We start from the raw sequence: 24,667 nt of genomic DNA on the forward strand, positions 1-24,667 counted from the left end.
CTTTGTCAACTTTACATACAGTGCTTGAGAGGAGAGGAGTACGGTGGCTGACAGGGGCAAACGCCCTGCAACTTAAGAAAACACACGCAAATAGACAAAACACAAGCAAATTAAGAAAACATCTTCATTCATTTGACAGCACATGCGCAGCATTCAGCAAACACGCTGCATGTATTTGGTTGTGTTGTGTGTATTTGCAGCGCGTTTGCTGAATGCTACGCATGTGTTGTCAAATGAATGAAGTTGTTTTTCTTTTTGCATCGCTTCTTTTTTCGGGGTTTGCGTGCTTTTCTTTTTGCGTTCGTTTTTTATTTGCAGTGCGTTTATGTATTTGGTTGTGTTGTGTGAATTTGCAGCGCGTTTGCTGAATGCTGTGCATGTGTTGTCAAATTAATGAAGTTGTTTTCTTAGTTTGCTTGTGTTTTGTCTATTTGCGTGTGTTTTCTTAAGTTTCAAGGCGTTTGCCCCTGGCGGCCACCGTAGAGAGGAGAGGAGAGGAGGGGAGAGGATATATTGGAGATAAAGGGCAGAGGAAGTCAAACAAGTCAAATCTCACTCTTCACCCAAGGCTCTTGATGGTGATGGCTGGGCCATCTGGACTATCACACACACACACACACACACACACACACACACACACACACACACACACAGAAACACAGACCCAAACACTCTCTGTGGTCGTCTCTGTTTTCTCACCTCGAATAGAAAACAAACAACACAGCATGAGAGAGAAGAAGACAGAGAGAGGAAAACGTAGTGCAAGAACGCAGAGGATGAAGCGAGGGAAACTAGCAAACAGAGGGTGATTTCAAGGTCACCGATGGGTAATCGGCAGGGAAAACGATTGTTAAAATGGCGGAAGACACGCTGTTACTATACAGAGGTTTTCAAAGAACTTTCAGAATTTTACTGATGAAGAAATCAATCCACAACCCAAGACGATGCCCCAAGTTACATTTAAAGCTGGTTCATAGTAATGAGAAATTATTTTCCAACAGATACAAGATGCACAGATACAAGCCTGGAGGAGCCAATTAAGTCTAGAAGCTGATGCAGGTAGACAAGTCATATAAATAATGCAATGACATCAAAGGTTATTTGGAGCACAGCAGGAACTTATCTTCAAAAAACTTCTTATGCCTAAACTTACACATGTAAAACTTTGTGTGTGTTCTGTGTAATGCATCAATGATGAATGAATAATTAATGCATTAAGTATGTTGCAAAGCTGTTCTTTATTTAGACATGAGTTTAATGGAGGGGACACATTAAGATTGTTAGCAATATCTCTTGGGTTGCTGATAGTTCTTAAAATCTCTTTGGATGTAATGTTATTCATCTGATTGGTTATACATTTAAAATGCCTCTGAGTTAACTTAATCCGGGAAAATCTGAAACTAGTAATCCACGAAGAATCCTGTCAAGTGAAGTCAGGAGTAAATTCAAGAGCTCTAATAAAATGGTTCAAGTGATGCCGGACAATAGAAAAATGGGATTATTATTATAAAAATGTTCTTGATTCGCACACTAACTTTTATGTCTTGTTTTTATATTGAAACAAACTCTAATTGGATTGTTCCAGAATAAATCAGGGAGTTATTTTTATATTTTGAAAGAGTCAGCTTTGGGTCAAGTGCCAGTGGTCTAAAAGTCTTGGCTTTGCTAGCTGTCCTCCTGAGACCAGCTACATGAGTTCCTCTGTGTTTGGCAAGGAACAGATGGAGATGTACACACACACACACACACACACACACACACACACACACACACACACACACACACACACACACACACACACACACACACATACATTCATACATCTGGGATAGCCACAGGCATTCTGGCTCATATGGCTCATAAAACATAATGTGAGGTTAAAGATAGAATCTAAAGTCACATTTTCAATATCACACATCAAAATACAGAAAGACAGAAAGAATAAAGAAAGAAAGAAAGGCATGAATAAGATAGAAATGGGAGAGAGAGCGAGAGCGGGAGAGAGACATTTACAGAGAGAGAGAGAGAGAGAGAGAGAGAGAGAGAGAGAGAGCGACAGAGAGAGAGGATGCTACCTCATGAGCCTAGCAGGCATGCACTACATGTTAACATTAGTAGGTCAGCCAGCACAGAAATAACTACGCTGTGTGTATTTGGGTGTGGTAACCTCATACACTCTACTACTGGCCAATCATGGCAGATACTCCATTCTACACATTAACCAATCAAAGAAGACGCCATACATCAACACTTCAAATATGGTCACGTGATCAGCTTTTCCCAGCTGTGTGTTTAGCTTCCACATGAGTGAATTTTACTGTATATATATATATATATAGCCTCCTCTCTTTTTAAAATGCTATGTGAGGACATGCTGACTCCTGCTGAAACCTCGCAGCTTCAAATATTAACTGTGCAGCAGAAAAAGCAGAGGCGTATCCCAATAATGGACTCAATTTATTGAATATTTTATAGTAATCAATTCTAAAGGGACAACTAGCAAAAGTGTCAGAGCGTCAAGTCTTGGCAGAAAAATTATTTGAGCATCCACCCAACATGTTGGTGTGTTTGTCATACGTACATACAGTGCCACTATGTGGTAAAACACAGACACAGCAGTACCTGGACAACAATCTCTAAATATTTATTTTATATCAATCATATCTGATATAAACTTGGATTTTTTTGTTTTAAAGTTCTTTGTTTACATGGAGAAAGAAATGTAAGGGCATGTTGGGGCTTATAGCATCTTATTAAGTTCTTCCAGAAGTTCTATATGAGCTGTATTGACATAAATCTGCATATGAATACTGTTTAAACACGGCAGAAGTACATTGCACTCTTTGGCTCTGGATGTAGACGTAGAATGGCTTTCAACATACATTGAATGTATATTTAATATTAATAACTGAACCATTTTTTCTTAAAAACATGAGCATAGGATTATAGCCATATAATGTGAAATATTTGTATTGATAAAAACACACTGAATGTGAATACAATGTACAAGGAATGAGTTGAGGTCAAAAAGTATCTTTAAGGAAACAGCTTATCTACTGTCAAACTCAACAAATCATAATTTATACCGCAACTGTTGCATTTATACTACTGGGGTGTGTGTGTGTGTGTGTGTGTGTGTGTGTGTGTGTGTGTGTGTGTGTGTGTGTGTGTGTGTGTGTGTGTGTGTGTGTGTGTGTAGCTCCTCAGAGATTAGTCATCTGCTTAATGGGATTGGCTACTCTGGCTGTTCTCAGGCATGACCTGATCTGAACTATTTAATATTAGCTTGCTAGCCTGTTAGCTGAGGTGACTAAACAAGAAAAGGTCACACAGCTAACACATTTCTGTTCCTGTGCAGGGAATGCAATCTGCTAACAGCAGTTGTAGAAAAATATAATAAGAAAAGGAGAAATTAACTCTTAACTTAAATGAAAGCCTTCATCACAAACTACTACTACTACTACTCTCGTTCATAAGGCTATCAGCCCAACCAGAGAGTGAGTATCCTGTTTGCAGCCTTTTTCTAATGATTTCAGGTGAATTATTTATCAGAGACAAGCGCTGGTCAGTCCTTGCCTCCAGAGTTGACCCTGGTAACCAGCCTAGTTGGGCTGATTGTGGCTGAGATCTGGGACCTGATAGCCAAATGTTAGCTGGCTTTTGCCCATGCATGGATTTCGGAGTTGGCTTAGTTTCAGGGATGTGGACTTCGAAGGATTTAGGCTGAGAAACGACTCTATTTAGCAGCACTCTAGCTAGCTTTGGGTCAGTTTAAGTGACTGAAAAGCATTAGACATCATAGTTCCATTCAGTTATTGCACCAACCATTGATATTGGATTGTGTGATTAAAACCATTTTAAACTTAGGGAAATAATGAGCAAGGAGAATACAAAAGAAGCTGGCTTTGTCACTTACTACAGCAGGGTACCCTTTTCATTGAAAGGACCCAGTAAGCAACAAAAAATGCTTGAATTTTTATGATCGGTTTATGATAAGTTGTTGGTAAGTTGACTTACTCCTATCTTATTATAGTTATGTTGTCTCCAGCCCTGCATCAAAGTAATGAATTTAACAGCTCCTCACAACTCACTATGATGACCCGCTTCCGACCCCACCTTCAGGGGTCAGGGTCATAAACAAGCTGATACAACTTGGGTTTTATCTGGCTCTCTTATGCTCCTTTGTTTAACATTAGGACATGTTTTCCATCGTGGTCAATGTCGAGGTGAATGAGTAAAGTTAGTGTTTTTTAGTGGACTTTTATTTATTCAGTGAACTTAAGTGTTCAACAGTTGTTAGCCTGCAAAGTTCAGAAGAGAAATAGGTAGAAGTAGCATTAACACACAGCCAGACCCTGGACTAATTCCTCTTAATTACTCAGTTCCTCTTGGCTGCCAGCATCCCTGATCCTTAGCACTTAAAGTTCTGAAAACAACAAAATATTTTATCGGATGTGCCTTTCGTTCATACGGCGATGGCGTTTTTGGGGCTTAAAAACGCAAAAAAGTGAAACCACCTTCCAGAGCGGAAATCTTAAAAATGCTCCACCGTTGCGTTAACGTCTAAAGGGTAAAAACGCAAAAGTCTGAAGACAGCGGTGTTGAGAGACGAGAAAAAGGCGTTCAGGTAGTCTGTTGTTACGGAGTAGGCTACAGAAATTATAGGCTCCTGTTATCTAAAAGGTTTTCAAATATGGCTCAATATTTAAATGATTTCGATAATGTGGATAAGGTTATTATAGTTCGATGACCATATGTAGGCTATTCATTTGAGCCAGAGTAGGCTACAACGTTGCGGATGAAGAGAAAGAGAGAGAGCAAGTGGCAGCGGCCAGCGGGCAGAGGAGGGTCTGCTTCAGCCTCCTCTGCCCGCTGCCTCTTGCTCTCAAGCAGCGGCTGAAGAGCTGCGAGGCTCAGGATATTGGTAGTGCTCCCGAGGGTGCTGTGCTGTGGCTTATCACGGTCGACTGTGTCGGTCATCATCAGACAAACAAGCAACTCCACCTCCTCATCTTTCCAGACAAGCTTTTCTTGTTCACTCCAACATGTTTTGGTTTTACGCTACTACGGAGAGAAGTAGAAGGAAGGTTCTCCGTAGGCGCGCAGCCTTGGTGGGCCGCCTGGCATGCATACTACGTCGAATTTCACACACTTTTGCGTCACCATGTGCACGCAGATTTCCCCCCCAAAACTCTTGTCTAAACGCGGAATAAAAAGTGAGAACACAACGCCACTTTTGCGTTTTCTCTTCAGATCGTTTCCGTCTTAACATAGCCTAAGACAGGCGGTTGATACTGGCTTAACACCGTAAAAGAGAATTAGAAAGAAAATACAGATTTGTTTGTTTTTTCCAAAGGATGCCTTATGTATATAGATACTATGTAAACTTAAGTTTGATTTAAAACAGGCTTTCAAACCTAAACTGTGCGTGAAAAAACACAGCGCCAACAAAATTCATGAAACTGTAATGGGTTTTACATACACCACACATTGATAAGAAAGGTAACGGTCTGCTGGTCATTTATTACGGACATTGATTTGGCCTCAGTTAACCTACTCTCTACCATATTTACAAGACTGGGGCCATTTTTCTAAATGAAACACAGCAGGCAAGTCAGAGAATAAATTGTAAATAAAGTAAGTGAAGATACGTTACATTGATTGAGGATGACGAGTTGTGACGGTCCATCTTCACACTGGCCCAGTAGGTGTCAGCCCTACTACAGGAAGGGCTATCCAAACACTTACAGACTTAGTTTAATTGTTCACAACAGGTGTGGATCTTTCAACCTTTCGCTGAGGGTCTCATGAAGTGAGCTAACCTGTGACAGCAGCCCTACAGTGCATTGCTGTGTTAGTCCCACTGCAGTTGCATAGCTTTGGGCTCAATAGTCCTACAGCTGCTTGGGAAGTTCTGTCCCTTCTTTCCTCTCCTCTCCCTTTATGCCTTCTCCGTTGATTAATTTCTCAGCCGTGACCCCTCCTCACGGTTACATCACAGTGCCAGCTGGACGGTTGCACAGATGAATGGATCGGTGGAATGATGTAGCAAATCCAGTAAAATAACCCAGACAAGCTAGTTATATGAGGAACTCATGCATTCATTCACAGACTTGATCTCTCCTCTTCCTTCAGTCTTTGTGTGTGTCCATTTCATTTTTTCCTCTCTTTTCTCTTCTTTGTCCCACCTAAATTAGCTCCACCTATGTAAAGTCTATTAGCAGCCTAAGGTAAGCCTCTTAGGAGCAACTTGTTCTCTTGGAGCACGGAAAGCCAGTGGCACTCAGTAAGGCCAAACAACAATCACACAATGACAAAAGCAGGGTGGGATTTAAGATGGGATATATCAGAGAGGAAAAGAGGATCAAAAGATAGAGAAGAGAATACTGATAGAAAGTCAAATCGACATACTGTATGTTTGACAACAATCACCTCAAGCATATACTACTACTACTACATATATGTTTAGTGGATTTTTTTAAACTGCACGTTCATTAGTTGAAGGATTTTTACATAACCAAATGCATCTCCGATCAACCCAGTGTATAGTGCTCTTTTTGTATGCATTTTCGTTTTGTTTACCCAGAATGCATATACTTAAAGAGTCAAAGAGGGTCAAAGAGGGAAATGGGAGGAACAAATGAATCAAGCAGGATGCGAGAGAGTGTACTGAAACAACCTCCAGCAGTAATCTAGCAGTCTCTCTCTCAGGAAACACCCTTTTTGTATCCATTATCTTAATGAAATAAACAAGATTAACCGGATGAATGTGAGATGTAATCCCTGCAGTCTGTTTGTATATCTGACAACACACTGCAGACTTATTTGTAGTTTGTGTGTGTGTATGTGTGCGTGTGTGTGTGTGTGTGTGTGTGTGTGTGTGTGTGTGTGTGTGTGTGTGTGTGTGTGTGTGTGTGTGTGTGTTTGTGTGTGTTTGTGTGTGTGTTTTCGGTCATTCATCATAACCCTTAAGACTTAAAAGACCATGCAGCTTCTTTTTTAAGCTTATCGTTGTATTGTAATCATGCTCCGAACAGCTAATAAGCAACTCATGAACTGGCTCCAAGACAGCATTGCTTACTAAATCAGGGGCCAAAGTGTTTGTCCTCCAAGCAGACAATGTGGTATAAACACTTACAGTAAGTAGATTCCATGAATAAGCACAATCAAGACTGAGTCGATAATGAGATTGAATCTGACTCAAGACCCAGTACACACACCATTAGTTCCTTTAGTTTGTTTAGTTGTTGCTTCAAACAAAGCACCTGAACCCCATGCCATGTCAGAATTGTGGGGGCTGCATCCAACAATTTCCATAACTTTTCAAAACCAATAATCCGTCAAGAACGCCCGATTCATGCAGCCATTGGCCAGGTGTGCGAAGGTGACAAAGTATGCAGGATTTGGACTTTTTCTCTCAAGCTCTAGTCTTTCACATAACTACTTCTCGCCCCCTTTCCTCGCATGATGCCCCTCCCCAAGACAGACACAACTTCTGTCTTTAGGAAAGGTTGGAAGACACGTCGTACAAACTAGTTCAAGTTGTAGCTCTAAGGATACCCTGGCCTTTACACCTAGTCATATTTGTAGTTATGTTGTAATGAAAGCATAATCAGTAAAATTCTCAATCCCTCCATTGTCTAGACTTACTCTTCCTGTGCAGGGTCAGGGGGCTGTGGGGAGGGGGGTTCTCACACTGGTTCTGCTGCTTTTAAATGGGCCATGCATTTCTGAGCATGGACATATGTGCATAATGCTTAATTTTGCCATCCTTTTTTTAGCCAAGTGTTCTCTCCGGCCTTGAGACAAGTCAGCCAGCCAATCAACCAACCAGCGAATCAGTCAGTTATCTGCACAGACAGCCAACCAGTTAGATAGCTAGTCTTTTGAAGTGTGTGTCCCATCAACCCAGTTTCCTGTCTCTCTGGGTGTCACATGTTGTCACAACCAACAGCTGAGCAACAGCTCAGCATTCCCATTAGAGTCACTTCACTAAAGCACAGTACATATAGGATATCACCTTATAACCTGTTCATTCACAAAGTGCAGCACACCATCTGTGAAAAGGCACCCTGTTGCCAATTTGATGTGGCTAATTGTTCGCAGGTGCACTTAGTTTCCCATCATTTACTAAGCCTGTAGTTTAACTTGAAATGCTTTATTTGCATGTCTTAGGTTAAATCCTCTCCAAATGTTTGCAGGTCTCAATGTCACTTTTAATAAAACATCACGCTATCTTGATGTTTATAATCAGATCACGTGAGGGCATCTGGTAGCTTAGCACACAATTCACACACAATTTCAACATAAAAATGAAAATGTAGACTGTAATGTATAATTTAATGCCATCATGAGGGATCATAATAATTTAGAAAATTTGATCCGAGGCTGTACGTCCACACTCTCACACCCTGTTTACTCTTGTCTGCCATTCTCCTCTGCTCTACTCTAATCTGCTCTCTTCCTGTGCCTCACCTTTGTAGTAAGGATGCAGATGCAGTCCATCCTCACCAGTCCGACTGGCAAACCTTCACCGAAACATCTTCCCGCTGCAACTTCCACCACTCAGCCGCTTGTGGCTTTTGTTGACATCCTTCTGCCGTCTGTCCGTCTCTGTCTCCTCTTTCTCACCCTCTTCTTTCATCCCTCAAGCACTCTCTCCTCCTTTTCTCATGTCCTCTCCACCTGCCCTTTCATCGGAGCAGCCAGAGAGGACTTCTTCGCTAAAATAGAGGCCGACTCTGAAACATGGCAGCCGTCCCGGTGCGCTTCCGCCCACCCTTTTGTTTTCCAGCTTCTGTCTTTGTTCTATGGCAGCAGGTAGCCACATTTTGACCTCAAAGAGTGCATGGCTCCAAAATATATATCCACACACGTGCAGAAAACACTCATCACACACAAAACAGCAAATACACAGAGACAAGCACAGAAATGCATAAATATGGATGCACAGGCAAACACTCACACAGACAGACGTGTATACACAGGCATAAGCACACACACAAATGCTTATGCTACACACACACACACACACACACACCACTCACTGTTTTATCAGGTCAGTCTCTGACAGGAGTGGGGGGGTTAGACTGAGTGAAAAGTAACAGCCATATAGCAATGGATGCTCTACTTTCAACTTTGGGTATTGGCGTAGTCAAAGCTCCATATGCACCCTGAAGCTTCACACAAAGATGATTCCACTCACTCAGGATACTGGGGTCTTTCAAGATACACAACATCACTACAATTGATGTTACTGTACTATAAATACTATACAGTATAAGACAAGCTGAGCAGAGAGGCATAGGAAATGTCAAAATGTCAAAAAGCACACACATACACACATTTTTACATTTCTTTCTGTTCCTGTCCTACTCTACTTCTTTCCAGCTCTACCCTCATCTGGCCCTGCACTCATTGTTGGTTGTCTCATGATGCTCACTGCTGCCAAGTGCCAACAGAGAGATGTCTGCACTGGGTTGTGCTAACGAACATTATTATTGGATCTCAATTCATTCTACAGTACAGCCATTTAAAACTAGTAATATCATTCATTAAACAGTCCAGTAACAGATAATGAGCAATGCAAAGAAATGGGTTTCATTAATTGTGAAATTCTGTGCCGATATCAATACCGATGTTCAAAAGTAACAATTTAGCTGATACAGAGGTCTTTTGTTGTGGTTGTTTATTTGTAGGTGTTATTATGTATTCCCTCTTTGGTGCCAGGGAAACAAAAAAAAATGTATTTAAGTGTTTTAAAGTCTTAAGCCGTTCATTACACTATCTTTGAATGAGCATACATTCAATCATACAAACAACCTTATAACCTTCTTTCACATGAAAGATTTTTTTTTTATGAAAAAAAAAGCCTTTTTAACCTTAATCACAGCATTTAGCCAGCACATTGATGCAACGCAACAGATTATCAGCGGCAACTGCAATCTGTGAATGTCATCTTATATGCCGATAGGGCAATTGTAGTCAACAAGGCGAATATCAGCTGATACCGATGTTCGGCCGATAAATTGGTGCATCACAGTCTTATTTCATTTCAACTTTGGCCACATAACCAAATAGAATTCACTTTTTTGTGTGATAACTGACATAGGGTCAAAAGAAAAGAAAACTAAATTAACCACCCCAAGTTTCTAATTATAAATGAATAAGGAACACCTGAGCAGCACATGAATGTACCACCAAACCCCAATGCAATACAAGCAGTATTTAGCTGGGAGGACATGTTGCCTGATGTACATACTGCAGAACTATATTGAAACCAGCTTTTGAGTATAAATCAAAGTTACTCAATATAAGCCCAATATCCCAACATGTGGACTATCAGCAGCAGATCAAAGCAACAATGTGTACTGTGTAAGCCTGTGTTCAAACAGCCCAAAGATCACAAAACCATTTCAGCAAGATCAACAAGACAAAACCTGTTGCATTAGCCCATCTCTGAGCTCTTTCTGCTGACTCTTTACTTGAGAATTTCTTTTTTTACTGAACTGAATTGATTCCTGTTGTCATATTATGTAATGCAATTTAAGCCAGTGTTCAAACAGGCCAGCCTCCATAAACGATCTGTCCATCTAATTCTGTTCTCTGCAGCCACCAGCAGCCTTTGGTTCAAGAGGAGACACGTTGACGCTAGTAAAAACATGTTTGCCCTGTATCACAACTATTTCCATTTAGGAGTAGTGATATTTTATACATGAAGCAACACACCCAGTCATAGGTCCATGAAATTGCATCTTCTATGACTATGATTCTTCTATATTAATCCATAAATGACAAGACAGTGTTTAACCACAGCAGGGGGCAAAAATAAAACCTGGTGTAATAGTGAAATAAAAACCTTTGAAGCTTAAACAAAATGCCATTATCAAGAACAGCTACTCAGTGATGGTAAGGAAGATTAAAAAAGATTTATCCAACCCTAGTTCTGACAAAAAGACAATGATGACAGCATATATCTTCTTCCAAGCAATGTTTTGCCGATGTTGCAGCATGACAGGGTATCACAATAAATGTGTATACTAGCTGACAGATCCCAGCTAAATAAAACCTGAATCTGAAAAATCTGAATATGGTGAGGCTATAAGGACCATGAAAACTATTAGGAAATCTCTGCCACCTGACCATTTAAACATATGCAATGGGAGAATGATAGAGTACATCACCAAACATGGCAAGGTCTCCTGGGTACAAGGAGAACATGTATGCTATATTTTCACTTAAAAATAGTTTCTCTTAGACTCAGGAGAGAACTTCTTTGCTAGAAGCATGCACCTCAAGGTTGCCACCCAACAACTAACATCACTTATCGACTTTGGATAGAAGGCACTACGTATTATACTCCGCTATTAACTGTGGAGAGATTTCCTGTAGGTTTCCTGAGGCACAAAACAACCAGAGATGTCTTACCTTGTTGGGGGTCAGCGGGCTTGTAGCTGGCCTGGGGCTGGCTGGATCATGGCTAGGGCTAGTGGAAGTGACTTTTGCTGGCCCGGGGCTGGTTGGACTAGGGACAGAGACCAAGGAAAGAGGTTGTCTGGAGGTGAACTCTAAAAACTGCTGTCTAAACCATCAGAGATTGAGTACAAACATTTTGAAATGAGTTTTGTGTTTTTAATTTTTGTGGAAAATAATAGAACGAATACTAAGTTAACATGAACAGTACAACAGCTGACCAAATAAAGAAAGGGACCACGTGTAGTAACTTGAACTTCACCAATGAGAAATTAATGAAACAGCAATCGTAGTTCTTAGCATACTGTTTTTTCCACATTATCTTAGTATCACTATCAAAGTTTCAATAATCAGGATTGTGACAGTGTCAGCATACTGTTCGATCAAATTGCGTCCTACTTTGTTTTTGGTTTTGCCACATATTTGGTGTTAATTGCTCATTGCTGTAGCATTTAGCACAGCATTGTTGTGAACAGTTGTAAAGTCTATTGTACCCTAAAAACAAGTAAAATATATGGATGTTGGACATACCTCAGATGTTTAGCCAAGGGCCCCGGAGGGCCTGTGGGGCTGCAGCTGCTGAAGGTGAATTTTCCCTGGTTGGGGATAGTTGGACTTGTGCTGGGAGTGCCTATGCCTGGGTCCTTGCTGGTCGCAAGAGCTGTAGAGACTACGACAGCGTCTGGGACTCTGTTTAGACCTGGGCTGGTGATAGGAGTGGTGCTGGTGGTGGTAGGTTTGTCTGGAGTGGTTGGAACCACAAAGCCTTGGATGCTGCTGGAGACGAGGGCTGAGACAGTCACCAGGTTGAGGTCTGGAGAGACAAAATCGTTTTGTGGATTGTTGGAGGTGATGGAGATTTCTGAAGAAACATTAGAGTTGGTAGAGGTAAGACGTGGCTTTGTTCCATTCAGGGATGCTCCAGGAGATGTTTTTATGGAACCAGTGGGGGTTTCTACACTATTCACAGTGACGCCGGGGGATGTGGCAGCAGAGGGAGAGGAGGGTATAGGAGTCTCTGATGCCAATGATTTGGAGGCTCCAGGATGGACAGGAGGGGGGGGAGCGCGGTACTTCACCTTGGCTGGCTGTGACTGTGGTGTAATGGACTCTGTTGCAGGGGAAGATGGCTTTGTTGTGGGTGTCCCGGATGGGAGTGGAGCAGCATGGGACTTGACTGACTTGCGTTTGGGGGTCAGGGGTTTTGACTGGGACCACCCTCCAGAAGCCTGGGGGCTGAGGGGACCAGAGGAGGGCTGTGGCTGGGCTGATAGCTCTGTTGGTAGGTTACAGGAGGCAGGGAGTTTCCATGGACCATCTGTCTGGTCCACAGAACACTTGCTGTCTGCAAGGATGGTCAACTCATAGCATTCCTGAATGTCTGTAAGGAGAAGAGCAAAGATTAGAGCCATGATGAACGACTGAAGGTTTTAGTGGATTAGTAAATGAGGTAATAATGACACATTGAAGGGATGGATGAATGAACGTATAACTGTATAAATGAAAGACTAACTGATTACAAAAACGAGGAAGTCATGTTTTCTTCAAAGGACACAGAGCAGTAGAGGTGAAGCATTGATTAGTTGATCAGCAGAAAATTAGGGAACAATTATTTGATAATCACTTAATCTTTCCATACATTACAGATGTCACTTTGGGCTCTGGGAAACTGTGATGGACATTTCTTAGTATTTTTAGACACTATCGACTGAGCAACTGATCGATAAAGCGGTAAATGGAAAAAAAAGAATTGGCAGATTTATCTATGATGAAAATAATCATTGATTGCAGCCCTTTAAAGCTGTTCTAAATACATTAGAACCCCTTAACTGCTACTATATATTTTACATGGCACTCAGAATCAAGCAAAGTGAAGCTGATGCAAAGAAATCTCAATTATTTTACTTCTGCTACGTGCATTGGTAGAGAAACCAAAGGAGGCCTCTAGTGGCAGCACAGTGATACTGCTACCATGGTTATATAGAACAGTAGCTCCTGAAGTATTTAGGGTTCAGCAGTTAAAAGAGGAATTGTTCATTATACTGTCATTTCCCTTATAGAAATAAACGCACACTGACAGAATGTATCAGAGTGACTGTTAACGATTTGAGGACTTTCCTTTCCCTTCTCCACATACAGAACTGACAGGCGATGACAGGCAGATGCTTGTGAGCTCAGGCTGCTACGGTAATGAGTTACTGTAGCAGCCTGAGCTCACAACAGTTTGATGGTCATAAAAGGTATGATAAACAGGAAGAAAAACAGAGGTACAGTATGTGGGAAGAGGACAGGGAATATACAAACAGTTGGAAGAGGATGTGTAAAGAGAAAAGGAGAAGAGTGAAGTGTACACAGGGAATTTAACAGTACAATACATACATGAACATAAAACAGACATCAAGGATAGAAATTACAAAGTACAGTAACACACAGTGTATATTTAAACACATTACAGGATAGATGAAATAAAATATCTTTAACACAAAAGAAGACAAGGATCAATAATAACAAAAGAAGAAAAGAGACAGCGCCGGTTCAAGATACAGCTTGATCAAAGTTCAAAGTCACAAACAGGAACTCAGCCTCATGTTTAGTGAACAGCAAACACACAGAACAGAGATAGGAGTGTTACTTTAAGAACGGTGATGTGGGCGTGGCACAAAGCAGGAAGGACCAGGAACTGAGAACCAGTTTGTTGAACCACATGTGCCCAGTGTTTTCCTTCTAATAAGCAATAGTTCACCAAAAGCAGAACTAACCAGTTAGACACTGGCTGTTAACTCTTCAGTCTTGGGAGGAATTTATACTTGTTACACATTCTTTAAATGTACGCAGACTTTCTACAAAGGGCCCTGTGTTTTCTGTGACGGGCCACATCACGCCTACATGTTTGTGTTCTGATGTCTATTTTCTGGTGAACAGTCATGTGATGGCATAACATCTTGTAGAAATTGCGGAAACTAGGTCTACCACAGTGCTCAGCTCCTTTTCTTACGATCAGTCCTAGCCTTCTGTCTGCTTGCCTACAAGCCGACTGTCTCATAACCAGATCTGTTTATTGTTTGTTTGTTTATCTTCATTTGGACAAAAAACACACATAAGTGCACCTGTCTTCAAGCCATGGGCGATTGTAGACCCTTTTTAGGGGGACTCAAGCCCCCCTAATTTCATCTCAGCCCCCCTAAAAATTAATAATTATATAATAATATATAATAATAATAATAATTAATAATAAATAAATAATTTTTAAAAATTTGTTTTAATCAATTTTAGAGCTTAAGTGAGAGTTTGTGAACTTGTCTGTTAGTGACAGAGGACAAACAATTATCATTAACAGAAACATAGTTTTGGCCAATCGAAGGTGGTTGTGCCAGACTCCCGCCTTTGGCTGAGTCTCTATCTGATCTGTCAGAGGGAGAGCAGGAGTACGGTTGTGAAGTTTAACGTTGGTAGTCCCCAGAGAAGAAGTTGGTCATTTCATGGCGCAGATTAGAACCCAAATTGAAACGTAAGCAACTAAAATTGCTGAATGTTAGAACACTGTGTCAAATTGGTCATTATAACTGTGACTTATAAAGTGTCAGGTTTAGTTCCGTCATAGTGTTAATAGTGTCAAAAAACGTTAGCTGACGTTGGGTTTAACACTGACAAAGCACTGTATCCGTGTCACATTCTCATTAGGGGCTGAGCCCCCCTAAAGGTCTGATCCTATAGAATCGCCCCTGCTTCAAGCCTTCATATACAGTCCCAAACACATAGTCTCCTTCCTGACTGACACGTCAATGTCAAAGACATACAACTGAACCTGGCTTCCACGTATAGTAGCGACACTGAGTTCATGAACTTGTTGTGGAGACCAGCACAAGAACCAAGTTAAGGGTCAGTTCACCTAAATTACAAAAATACAATGGCATCAAGCCATACAGACAGTTTCTGGGGGGTTTTTTTTAACAGAAAATTGTTTAAATAAAGCTTAATTTAAAAGGGGGGGGGGGGCAATCCTTAATCTGCATTCACACTGTCAGCCACAGAATCAACAAGTCACCTTTTATCTCCTACAGATGTCAAATCCAAGCATCGGCAGATAAAAGCTAACCAAGGCTTAAAAACATAAAAGGTATCACAGAGGAACTGGGTGAGTAAATGAACAACCAAACAGATATCCTTACCTAGCAGAGCACTAAAGAGCTGACTTTGGAAGACACTGATGACTCTGTCCAGAGACTGCTGCAGCTGAGAATCTTCCTCTATATGGCCCTGTTTGGTCTGGCTCTGGTTCTGCTGTCTCTGGTCAAGCTTGGCCCGATACTGCTGGAGAAGCTCCAGGGCTCGCTTAGCATCTAAACACAAAATATACAGGTAAATAACAAAAAGCCTTTTTCTAATAACTAATCACAGGAAAGGAGATATATAATTCTCCAGGCACTCTTAAGTAGAGCAAGGAGATTAATGTACAATAAAAGCCTCTACTTAATTGAGGATTACTATGGTTAAAATCGCTGGCTGGGTCACACAGGGTCTTGCTGGGTGAAGTTAATAAAAGACAACACCTGGCTCCATATAGTGAGTGGACACAGGTATGTCAGAAGAATGTTTTCTTTCCCTTTCTGTCTCAACTACTGCCAGTATTCAGTTTGACATCAATGTTGAATTGCAAATTTGACAGCAACTAAAATTGAAAAGTATAGCCTATAAAAGGTGTGTATTTGGGAGTCCTCATTTGCTTTAAAAAAGATGGATCACAGTGCATGTTTTACCAGATCCTGGCACAATATCACTACAATAAAACTGAAAACTGGAGTTTAGAATGTGGTAAACAGTGGTAAATTCAGCCTATTTATGGCACACATAGTTGCCTATCTGCATTAATAATTAGGTTTTATTATGGTTTTACTGTATGTAAGTCTGATGCAGAAGGACATGAGGGGAATACAGTTGATGGTGTGAAAGAAGGCTGCAGACTACATTCCAGGTTCCATGGCACTCTGCTGAACAGCTGATTAAACCGGAAGCACTGACAGCATCAACACAGCTACACTCCTAAATGCCGCTTTCTTTGAATGCCCAACGGAATTCAAAATAATTCCTATTTAACGAATTGTTTACGTATAATGCAGAATATGTTTTCAGATATTAATCAGCGCACGCTTTGATACGGCATGTACATTTGGCAGAGTCAAAACATCTTGAACTGATTCACTCTTTCCATGCGCTGTGCATCAACGATGAGCTTGTAAACTACTAAAAGCAAATAAAAAATGAATATAAAATACCGCTTGGTAGAGTTATTTGTGTGCCGAATTTACCACAATGTCTGAATAATTAGTTAAAGCTCGTAAATGATGATCTAGACGTTGTATGCGTTCAACAATAAACGATTTAGTGTTACATTGCGGGTGTTTTAGAGAAGTTTCGGGCGAAGAAGAGCGCTTTGCAACGACATTAAAGCAACATTTAGAGTGGCTAAACTGATTTTTTTCGATATCGTTTCTTTAGCAAATTAAAATATGTGGGGGAATGTACTACAGAGATATAAAGAAAGACAAAAAAAATCATTGTATGTACCTTTCTGTCGCACAGGCATGGTGACACGCTCCGTCCTCTGTGTCGCTGTGACAGGGTATCTGTTTTCACAGATGTGTGCGTCTGTCCCGGTACAGCCTGCCTCCAAACCGGGACACTAAACTGACAGCACAACTGTCTACTCACCAACCTGTCTTTTTTACCAAAAGAAAAACTTGAAAAGTGATTGTAAGCCCGAGAAACCCGTCACAGCGGCGGAGAGAAAAAAAGAAAAGAAACGTTGATATCAAACGTTGACAATCACCGCGTGGACTTAGTACCCGGAGCTTGTTTTCTCTCTTTCCTTCTCTTTCACTTCAACTCTCACTCTCTGTCCCGCTTTTGTAAAACTACTCTTTCATTTCTTCATTCAGGTGACTTGACTCCAGCTCCAAACGCTGTCGGACCGGTTCTTAGGCGGAACACAAACACACCTAGAAGTCCCTAGAAGACACACGCACACACACGCGCACACACGCGCACACACACACACACACACACACACACACACACACACACACACACACACACACACACACACACCTCAAAACACCATTAACGCAGGTATGAGAGGCTCGTTTTGTCATCGAGGATGTTGGTGGTATTGTCATGTTAAACAAAGATATCATGTCAACCTTGTTTATTCCAGGGCAAATACTGGATCTACATAATCCACTCAACTCTGGGTATAGATTTAGGTTTACAAACACTGATTAGTCTAGCTCCCAGAGGTAGATCTATAACCCCTCCCCTGCTCCTACTGTTTGAGGCTGCTACTAATAGATAGGCCTATTGCCATAGGCTTACATTTGTTGACTAAATTGGATGTTAGTGTACGGATATGAAACAAAAAGTCTGGTCAGATATTACAGCAAAAATGTACTTTGCGCTGTAAGATGCTTGCACACGAAAACACTACCACGATCCAAAAAAGCAAGGTGCATTATAGGGAGCCAATTGAAATGTCGGTTGTAATCCCATCAGCTGCCCGGGCAAGTCCATCCCTGTGTGAGTTTGGTGGTATTGTCATGGTAAAGAGTTTTATTGTGTTGAGTAGATTAAAGCTTCTCTTTCCCAGGCTTGTCCCTATTTCATGTCAACTACCAGGGCCTAGTTTACCCAAAACAACGCCTCAAAGGAGTAACGTTATACATTCACTAATTAGCTTTTATACAAAGTGAAAAGAAAACCAAAAGCCCCAAAGTGCTTGTCAGACAATCTTGGTTTTCAAGATCAAGTCAATGTCTTTAGCATCTAAAGCATTAAAGATTGGGAATAGTTTTATATTCATATTTTTATCAATTTATGTAAAATAGTTACTGTTACTGTCATTGCTACTGCTTTCCCACTTTAAAACCATGGGGAGCAGCTCCCAGCACAACAGTAAGCTAACTCTATCTCCTCAAACTAGAAACTGAGTGACTGATGCAGAATGTCAAACTTTTATAGGAAGCCAAAGCGACAGGTGGAGGAAGGATTAATATGCCACTTAATGTCACTTAAAATATATATATTACTGTCAGTTAATTGTAAAATTCTCTATATTTACCACCAAACCTGGTTGATGCAGGACACGTTAGTCCTGCATGTTGGACGCAATATACTGTAATATGCTGTATTCTGACAGTGGAGAGACTGAAGGGACATGTCATCTGCATACACACTCAGAACACATACATATGGGCAGCAGCTGAATGCAGGTCATGGACTCGATCTCTGGTATTGTTATTGATCAGGTCAAGAGCTTATTGACAGCTTTGGTGGGTGCACAAAAAACCCTCGCACACACAAACAATCACACACTCTGATGCCAGCATACATTATGCATCAGCGTGGGGAGAAATTAATGCATGGTTGTGAAAGTGGGTTGGTCAGTCAGCACACAGAAGTATCATTTTGTACAACATCCGTTCGTAAAAGACTAAAGAGTAAAAAGGAAAGGGAACAAAAGGACTTCATTCTGCTTTCATCAATGTGTGTGTGTGTGTGTGTGTGTGTGTGTGTGTGTGTGTGTGTGTGTTCTATTACCCTCTATTGTTAATTGTCGGCCTGTACCACAGTAAGCAGAGTTGTTCTACAGAGGGCACTGATGTGAGGAGAACAGTGGGGAATGGTACAAGACAGTCACAGGGAAGAAAGTTTAGCCAATGATACCTTATAATCCAGTCACGCATCTTATTATACAGTATATCACAATATAGTGGTAAGCTATTATGCAGTCAGTGAGCGGCAGTGGTACAGTAGAAGTATTCAGATCCTTTATCTGAGTATAAGTAGCAATACCACAGTGTAATATTCCATTACAAGTACCTGTAAGTAAGTCCTGCATGCAAGTAAAAGTACAGAAGTTCCATCAGCAAAATGTACCTGAAGTAAAAGTACTTGTTCTGCAGGGGGGGAAAAATTCTTACTGCATATGAGTTTTATAGGACTACTTTTATTATTGGATAATTATTTCTGATGCATTAATGTAACAACATTTTAATGTAGCTGCGGAGATAACTTTGACTACTTTATAGATCGCTTAGTCTAATCAATAACAATGCATCATATTTCATTGATGCTATATGTCATATAAATGTAGTGGAGTAAAAAGTACAATATTTTCCTTTAAAATATATGGAGTAGAAGAATAACATAGCGTAATTGGCCATAAAATGGGCTATTATATAAATCAAGGCTGGCTAAAACGTCCAGTTAGTTGAGAGCAGTAAGGTTCGCTCATCATGCCAACTAAGATTTCGATATTGAAATTATAAGGTTTAATTTCCAGAAAATGTCCTTATGAATTGATCAAAATTGGATACATTTTTCAGATTAATGTCCAGTGTGCAAAATCTAGTAGGAATTTTTATGCAATTTACTTATCATAGTCTCGCATTGCCGACCCATCTCCACAGCGCTGTGGAGTGTGTATACTTACCATAACGGACCAAACTTTTTATATGAGCTGCTGAAAAATACAAACACTGACATGGTTTTCTATCTTAATTAGAAAGTCTGTGTGAGGCACCTTGACAAACTCAGCTGTCCCTCTGTAATCCACAGCTCAGATAAGTGTCAAGAAATAGATGAGATGGACGGATGGAGAGGGATGAAAAAGAGTCAGACTTTTAGACAAATGGACAGAGAGACAAAGGAGCATCTGCTGAAATGATGAGAGCCTCGGCCGACTTTAATCCACAAAGGAAACTCTCTCTCCTCTTTCCTCTCTTTATCTCTAGCTTCTTTTATTTACCTCTTCCCTCTTTTATTCATCCTACTTCATTCCTTCTATTACTTCATCACTTTCTCTTTTAATAATACTTTCACCCCTTTCTCTTTTTCTTTCTTCTATTCTTTTCCATCTTTTTTCTTCCTCCGTTCCTTTATTTATTTTCCTTATTTGGCCCCTGCCTTGTCTGTTTTCTCTTTATTTGCACACTTTCTTTTTTTTTTTTTATCCCTCTTAATATGTCCTTAGCACTTCATTCCTTCATGACTTTCTTCCATTTTAAATCACGTTATTTCCCCCATGTCCTTCTTTTGTCTCATTCACCCTTTTCTTCTTAAATTGTTGTCTGTGTCAACAATAAAGATGCATAGAGGAGCAGAAAGAGATATATAAGGACAGAGCTCAGTGCACCAGGGGAGAAACCCAGATTACTAATAGTGACATTTTTATTGTTTGTACAATAGAGACTTTAGTACATTATTCAAAACACTTCTTATATACTGAAAAAATGGTACTTCCCAAAGCCCAAAATGGCTCCAGTATAATTGCTGCACAGCATTTTTTCAATTTTATACATATATTATTTTTTGTAAAAACTGTATCTTAAATAGTATGTACAGATAGCGTCTGCAAAATGCATTCTAAACACATGATATATATTATATATACTTCTGCAATTACAATTCTCCGCATTAATACTCAAACTTAAAACTGGAAGGATTTCAACTTGCATGTGCAAATAAATAAAGAAATAAATAGTTCTGTTAAATCGTCACTAAAATTTGTCCAACTTATAACTTGACAGCGATTCTCTCTTCGGAGGTCAAAGTACTTTTTGTCACACAACAGAAGAAGCAGCATTCAAGTTGGGTAGGTGTAGGTACTGCAGAAAGCATGAGTACATTCACAATCAATATGAGTCATTTTAAATTGGATTTCATTCACAGCTATGTACAGTGACACCGTCCTCAGCATTTGTTCAGCTCTTATGTAGTTTAAACACATAGAAAATGACTGTTTTTATAGTCATATACATATATATATAATATATATTTGTATAACACAAATTCACAATTACAGTAGAAATACATTTTATACAGTTTTGGATAGTACATGTGTAGGTCGCCAAGTCATACTGTGCGTACTTCCATCCATAACTTTGTTATAAGTGTCATTATTATAAAATATCACAATTTTTGAGCAAAGCTAAGGTATATCAATATATTTAGAAAGAATTACCTGAAACATGTAGTAAAAAATAATTATATTATCAAACTTTTTTCTCTGTTCTCATCACAATATCTTTGATATTTCAAACTCTAAATAGGGTTGGGTGGGTACCTGTGGTTAAGATGAAGTCTCTCAACCACAAGTCTAAACTGTGCCATTTTGTGTCCCTTATATTGAACTAAATTCTAATGCTTATTAAGAGGGCTGACACAAAATGGGCACAGTATGACATTGCCATGTCAAGTAAAAGCAAAGGACAGTGAATGATGTTGTTTTGCTCTGGATGAAACATTAGATGTTATGCAGAACAAAACAAAACTCACTGTCATGAAATGTCTTCATGACGTGTTGCATTTTACAGAAGACAGAAAATGAACCTCTTCTCTCTTTTTCTGTGGCTGCTTCTGTCATGTCTTTATGAAGTTTCTGAAGCATGACCATGGAGATCAGATCTTATTAGACTACATTGACATGGGCTCCAGAAACCTCTCGTGCAATCTCAGTGTCTACATCTGAGTCGACATTATTTTCTTTCCCTATCCACCTATCATTTTGAACATTCACCAACAAAGATGGCAAATCTAAATATTTCCATGTACTCCTTGTGTCAATTAGCATCTCCTCAGGTTACAAAAGTTCTGAAATTTCAAGTGTAGCCAAAAGCCTTTGTGGCACAGTTCAGATCTTTCCGTGATTGTCTAAAAAGGGAAAATCTGCAGATTTAACCATTTAGACCGTATTATTATTGATTTATGCAGGGATATTATCTTTTCTCTTGTTGCGCTCTGCAGGGAGGGTAGAGGTTGGGACACTTCAGCAGAGCGGATGCTTGCTGCCACCTGTATTTGAAGGCCAGGCCAAATGTCAAAAACCAGTTTCCTCTACTAACTAAAGCCACACTACTGCTCTCACTGTGTGCAGATCAAATCTGGGACACAAAGTGGTAAAGCTCTGATGTCTTGGGCCTGTGTAAATACAACCAGGGAGGGGCAGAGGGTCCATATGGCACCAACTATAGAACATCAGTCTTACTGAAAGTCAGTGGTATAATACATCTAGAGTCTCCTACAGAGTAGAGGACTCTAGAAGTCAAACAGAAAATGGCTGGCTGACAGTGACCAATGACATGAAAGCATGCTGTGATTTCAATGTACAACTCAAACAGCTAAAAAAAGGATGGACCAATGCTGTAACATTACTAGAAAACAGGACTTCAAAATATGGCACAGATATTATGAATAATGTTACAGTGTGTGGGTATGTGTGTGTGTGTGTGTGTGTGTGTGTGTGTGTGTGTGTGTGTGTGTGTGTGTGTGTGTGTGTGTGTGTGTGTGAGAGAGTTTTATTATAGCAGTTGAATTGTAAAGTCAGGTTAGAATATCGACAGGGCTTCATTATGAATAGTGCACAGTGCGCACCATTGCATACAGTATGTGTTGTGTATGGGGGCACATACGTCTACTGTGTGTTTGCCTGTTAGCTCATGGGCATGGCAGTGCGTGTAAACATTAGCATGACTTGCTCGATAGATGGCACTGTGGGCCGAGCCTCAGAAGTATTGCTTTAGCTCTTTTCAGCACAGCTGTGCAAGCAACAGTTTTAAAAAAAAATAAAACAAAAAAACGAGTAGCATTAATGAACTATCAACAGTGTTTTCTTTACAGAAAAGAGAAATCAGTGGTATACTTTAGAAAATTGTCCATTTGGAGAAATAATCCCTGTATGTTCATAAGATAGAATTCAGAATGTGGTTTATCAACACTATTTATATTAATCATAAACTTTAAGAGCTGTCTGTCCAGGCCCCAAGGAAAGTGCAGCTCTAGAAAACTGCAGCTCTATATATGTACACAAGGCAGAAAGTCCTAAGTTTTCAATTTCTGTACACTGGAGGCAATAATACCTGCAGAACAGAAGACAGCAGAACATAATAAAACACAAGACAGTGAACGAAAGAGAATAACAGAAGATACAAGTCAAAAGAAAAGAACAGAATAGAGGACAACAGAAAATAGAACAAAGCAAAGAAGAACAATAATGAAGACGGAAAAGTGAATAATTTGCTGTACCAAACAAATCATTCAAAATCTACCATGGACAGCAAAATAAAAGGCAGCGGAGAAAAAGCAAAAAGACCCCAGAATGCTAACTAACCAAACAAAAACAAACTATTCAGACTGACTGATCAGATGACTGCCTAATTAACGACCACAAAATTCAAACTGCAGCAGCCCTGTAGGAACTCAGAGAGTCCTTCTGTGGTCCGTCCAGCCGTCGATCAGGTCCCTGACCGCCGGTAGACAGAAGAGCCGATATGTTTCCTATAGTACATTTGGCACTAGTATTTGCCTTTGGTCCAGCAATAGGCAAATCAATGTCTGTGTGTTCCCCTACAAAGGTAAAAAAGGCGGCTCATTTTTCGGTTCCACAAGCCTCCAGTGGAGGGCAGGTGGAGGGTGGCATGGGATGGCGATGAGCAGAGTAGAGAAGCGTTGGTGTGTTTATTTGTTTGTTTGTTATAAAACTATTTTGTTTTAGCACGTGCTGCTGTCTCTCAGAACCACCAAGTCCACCGTCCGCTGGAAACTCTTCAGCAGAGAGACGGCTGTCTCGTGCTCCATGTGTAAAAAACTATGTCCGTTAGCCTGCAAGGCAAACACGCAGCACAGTCAACAGCATGTGTGTGTGTGTGTTCATGTATAGAGTTATGTGTGCTGCACTATTTTCATTCATATGTCTGTGTGTGTGTGTGTGTGTGTGTGTGTGTGTGTGTGTGTGTGTGTGTGTGTGTGTGTGTGTGTGTGTGTGTTTGTGGAAGGATGGAGGGTCACTGCCATCATTATCTCAGTAACACATCACTGGTGGGGAAAAGAGAGAGAAGAGGAGGAGCTACACAGTCATGCTGTAGAGAGAGAAGGGGTAAAGACAAAAAAGGGCTTTTAGATGAGTTCATCCAGCTAAACTGTACATCTGTGGAGAGAAGATGAAGGGGGAGGAGAGAGGGGAGGGAAACATGAAAGTAATGGGGGGGGGGGCAATCTGTCATGGTAATGCGCTGACATCTCATTTGACTTTGCAGTACAATCCTCACACGCACTACTTTGAAATAATAGCTACAGTAAACATATAAATGAAGTAAATATGTATGAATAATTTCTGTTTAGTGTTTGTTGATTCAATTTGACTGAA

General features: G+C 40.4%; 2 protein-coding genes across 4 annotated transcripts in view; both read right to left on the minus strand.

The window, feature by feature from the left end:
- The window catches only part of dlg1a (discs large MAGUK scaffold protein 1a), a 123,576-nt gene extending 106,122 nt beyond the window's left edge, over positions 1–17,454 (minus strand). For 2 of the 3 annotated variants that reach the window (XM_078258456.1, XM_078258455.1), the window contains exons 1-4: positions 17,038–17,454; positions 15,642–15,812; positions 12,004–12,853; positions 11,428–11,524 (exon numbers count right to left, since the gene is read on the minus strand). In XM_078258456.1, coding sequence (XP_078114582.1) covers positions 11,428–11,524; positions 12,004–12,853; positions 15,642–15,812; positions 17,038–17,056 — 1,137 coding nt within the window. In that variant the 5' untranslated portion in view covers positions 17,057–17,454. The remainder of the gene's footprint in view (positions 1–11,427; positions 11,525–12,003; positions 12,854–15,641; positions 15,813–17,037) is intronic. The other variant, XM_078258457.1, reaches the window with a different exon arrangement.
- Positions 17,455–20,698: 3,244 nt separating this feature from the next.
- Positions 20,699–24,667, minus strand: part of lrrc7 (leucine rich repeat containing 7) — a 52,932-nt gene continuing 48,963 nt past the window's right edge. The window contains exon 30 of the mRNA XM_078259906.1: positions 20,699–24,123. Within this exon, the coding sequence (XP_078116032.1) occupies positions 24,013–24,123 (111 nt within the window). The 3' untranslated portion in view covers positions 20,699–24,012. The remainder of the gene's footprint in view (positions 24,124–24,667) is intronic.

This window comes from Sander vitreus, chromosome 9, assembly GCF_031162955.1.
Source record: "Sander vitreus isolate 19-12246 chromosome 9, sanVit1, whole genome shotgun sequence".
Taxonomy (NCBI): domain Eukaryota; kingdom Metazoa; phylum Chordata; class Actinopteri; order Perciformes; family Percidae; genus Sander; species Sander vitreus.